This window comes from Gavialis gangeticus, unplaced genomic scaffold (genome assembly GCF_001723915.1).
Source record: "Gavialis gangeticus isolate Ggan-Ray unplaced genomic scaffold, GavGan_comp1, whole genome shotgun sequence".
In the NCBI taxonomy this organism is placed as follows: Eukaryota; Metazoa; Chordata; order Crocodylia; family Gavialidae; genus Gavialis; species Gavialis gangeticus.
Window position 1 is genome coordinate 40,062,239 of NW_017728994.1, and position 3,354 is coordinate 40,065,592.

Below are 3,354 nucleotides of genomic sequence, written 5' to 3' on the forward strand. Positions count from 1 at the left end.
TAGTTAGTTGTCAACAAGTCCCCAACTAGTCCTATGACAGAGACACAGAGGCCAAAGATCAATTAGGTAATGAAGACAAAACTGCCCTCTCAGCTCCTGAAGGGCAGGACAGTGCTTGGAAGCTTGTAGCACAACTGCACATTTCTATACCTGTTCTCTGGTAAACAGTGGATTTTAACCTGTGAAGCTGTCCATCCAGTATTTTTAGTGAATAAAAAACAACCTCTGAAGTTGTCCATCCAGTACTTTTAGCAACTTCTAGGTTGCTACATGCTACTATTTTTTGTTGTTGTTTTGCATTCTGTATATCTGTTAATCATGAAGTTGACATTCTGAATTATTTTTGTTGTAACAGATGTTTTTCTACAATGTCCACATGACCCCATTAGAGCTGCTTGATGAAACAATAAGCATTCGGGTAAGGAGAAATAGCACATGGTAGAAACAGCCAGGACATTCCTGCATAAAGACTAGGAAAGGTTTCATTCCTGTTCTTCCATTTTAGGTGTATGATTCTTACTCTTTACGAGCAGACTGTCTAATGGGAGAATTTAAGGTGAGTATATGAGCAGATTCCCATACCATGCCTAAACTAGTGACTTAAAGGAAGATCTGAAAAATTATTTAAAATCGCTGCTTTAATAGTGTTCTTATGTAACGTATATGGAACAGAACAGAAAATGCCCTTGGTACTGTTTTGCTTTTAATGCTTGAGAGCATTTGCTCTTACCAGTAATGTTGAGGTAGACAGTGCTATTGTTTGAGTTGAAAATTATTTTTAATTGCTGTTATTCATGCAAGTCGTATCTGTTATATGTACCAAGTAACTTAATTTTCAGTAGTCATAATTCTGCCTTTAGTTATAATAATTATATATAGAATAATATATAGAATAATTTTATTTGACTTTATTGTGTGAGTTTTGTTATCTGTACTGGCTGTACAGTGCCAACTGTAGAGTAGAAATAGTAAAAAAAACAACAACAAAAAAGAAACTTATTATTGAAGTCATGAAGTGTGACTGATTAAGCAAAGAACAGATCTGTTAAGTAGTAGAGTGCCAATTTTACATAGCCACTTTTCAGAATAGGTATATTTATGCCTTGCATCAACTTTGTTCATTAATTAGTTTGTCTTTTATTGTAAGTTTCCCTGAGCTTTTTTGGAGGAAGGGCAGCATATACATCTAATTAATAAATAAAATAAATCTTCCCCAGTGCCATTCTGAGTATGGCACAAAAGTTTTCACAATATGTATCACTTAGCAGTCATAAATGACAAGCTAATTTGCTACAAAATTCCCTGGGTAAAAGTGTTATATGACACCCTATAAATCTGTGCAAGCCAAGAAAAGAAAAATGAATCAATCTCCAAAGGGCAAAATAACTCGTGCAGAAGATGATTGTCAGCTGCTCTAGATTACTTAAATGTTGAAGAAAAATTTGCATATAACTGCTATTGGCTCAGAGCAGTATTGTGTTTTGCATCCTGAGAGGCGCAAGTTCAAATTACACAGAAAGGTGTTCTTTTGTTTCAAAAGGTCTTTTCAGTAAAAGAGGAGGTTAAAAGAAAAACTCTCAGCCAGTGTAAATTTCCATGACTTCATTGATTTCAACATAGTTATGACTGTTATTTATATCTGCCAATATCTGTGGATACGGTATTTAGGAATTTATGGTATCTGTGGATACAGAAATTTATACCCAAAACAATGTAGAAAAAAAAATCAAACAACACTTGTAATTCCTATTGGTTAAATTCCTTTCCTATCATATCCCCAAATCAGTGTTACTTTGAAGTACATTTTCTACACCATATACCACTTCTTGAATGCAATACATGCTGATGGAACAAATTACATCAGTCTGGGCCCTTTTAGCTTCAGTATCTAAATAACTGCTTTGTTCTTGAAGGAGGAAGGAGTCTTTTTCTAAATGAATCTGTCTCCTTCATACCATATTGGCTCTCACTGCTCATTTTCCACCCACTTTCAAGGATGTCACTCAGCATATTTTGCAAATCAGTCCCCTTGCCATCTTTTGCGGAAGATATAGAGCTGGCGTGGTTCCCCTGCCAATGGAAAGACAAAGGATCTGAGGAAAGGGGAAGGGGATAGCCACTACCCTTATTTAGCTATGCATGTTCTCTTCTCTTCTCTTCTCCATGACTATTGCATTTCCTACCACCCACTCAAAATCCTGTATTGTTAAATGGAAGGTATTTTTTATGTTCCCTTACTAATGGTCATGGGAGTATGTCATACAGTGTTTCTATTTCTTTGCCATAGAAACAATATGGTAACACTCCAGAAAACCAGAGAGAAATTAGGCCTTACTCTGCAAATGAAAAAAAAAAAGAATATTTTTTGTGACTGTATTTTGCTGCTTTTTAGGAGATAATATTGTAATCTTTATTTCAGATTGACATTGGCTATGTTTATGATGAGCCTGGTAAGTAAATGACCTCAGAGCCTGAATTCACACTCTTTCCTAGTTGAAGACTAATTAAAAGGGCTGTGACTTTCACTGGGCTTCATTGAGACAGATGGGTCAGATAGATCTTAATCAAAAAAGGCACCAAAATTTAACTCATCTCAGTGGTCCTCAAACAAGTGCAGCACAGGTAGATTACATTATTTCCAAAAGAATTTTAATTCTGCTGTAATTCATTCATAGAATTAGAATGTGAAAAAATTGGGAGCAAATAATACCCCTGAATTATGTCACCTAGCTTTTTAACACGGTTGCATTTCTTGTTTTGGGTAAAAATACTGAAATATTTCTAAATCAGGAAGAATTTTTTTTTTAAATATGCAATTATTGTAAATGTTCTGCTTTGGGATAGTTGACCTTACTTATACTTCTTGTATTTCTGTTTCATGTGTAAGATAAGCTATTTTCCTTCATTTTAGGCCATGCAGTGATAAGGAAATGGCTTCTACTGAGTGATCCTGAAGATGCAAACTCAGGAGCTAAGGGGTATATGAAAGTCAGCATGTTCGTCCTGGGAGCAGGAGATGAGCCACCAGTATGTTTAATTTGTAGACTCCTCCTTCCCCCCAATTTATCCAGACCCCCTTTTCATATACATGCTATATTTTATACTGATTAATTCACACCAGGTAGAATCAAGCCCAAGATTCAATGCCAAAAATAAAGACCAAGATTTTCAAAGTGGCAAGTGATCTGGGGTATCTAATTTAAAACGCCTTAGACAAGTGAGATTTCTAAAAAGGTACTGAGCATCTGCTCTTGGAAAATCTAGTCGCTTTGAGGAGTGGTAGGTTAGTCATCAAAGAGCTGAGGCACCTAAAATCATAGTTTCATAATTTCATAGTTTCTAGGGTTGGAAGGG

General features: G+C 35.6%; 1 protein-coding gene across 3 annotated transcripts in view; it reads left to right on the forward strand.

Moving 5' to 3' along the window:
- The window catches only part of MYOF (myoferlin), a 172,276-nt gene that overhangs the window by 68,803 nt on the left and 100,119 nt on the right, over positions 1–3,354 (forward strand). For 2 of the 3 annotated variants that reach the window (XM_019502626.1, XM_019502627.1), the window contains exons 8-11: positions 356–418; positions 506–556; positions 2,420–2,450; positions 2,912–3,027. In XM_019502626.1, coding sequence (XP_019358171.1) covers positions 356–418; positions 506–556; positions 2,420–2,450; positions 2,912–3,027 — 261 coding nt within the window. Of the gene's footprint in view, positions 1–355; positions 419–505; positions 557–2,419; positions 2,451–2,911; positions 3,028–3,354 lie in introns of those variants that run through there. The other variant, XM_019502625.1, reaches the window with a different exon arrangement.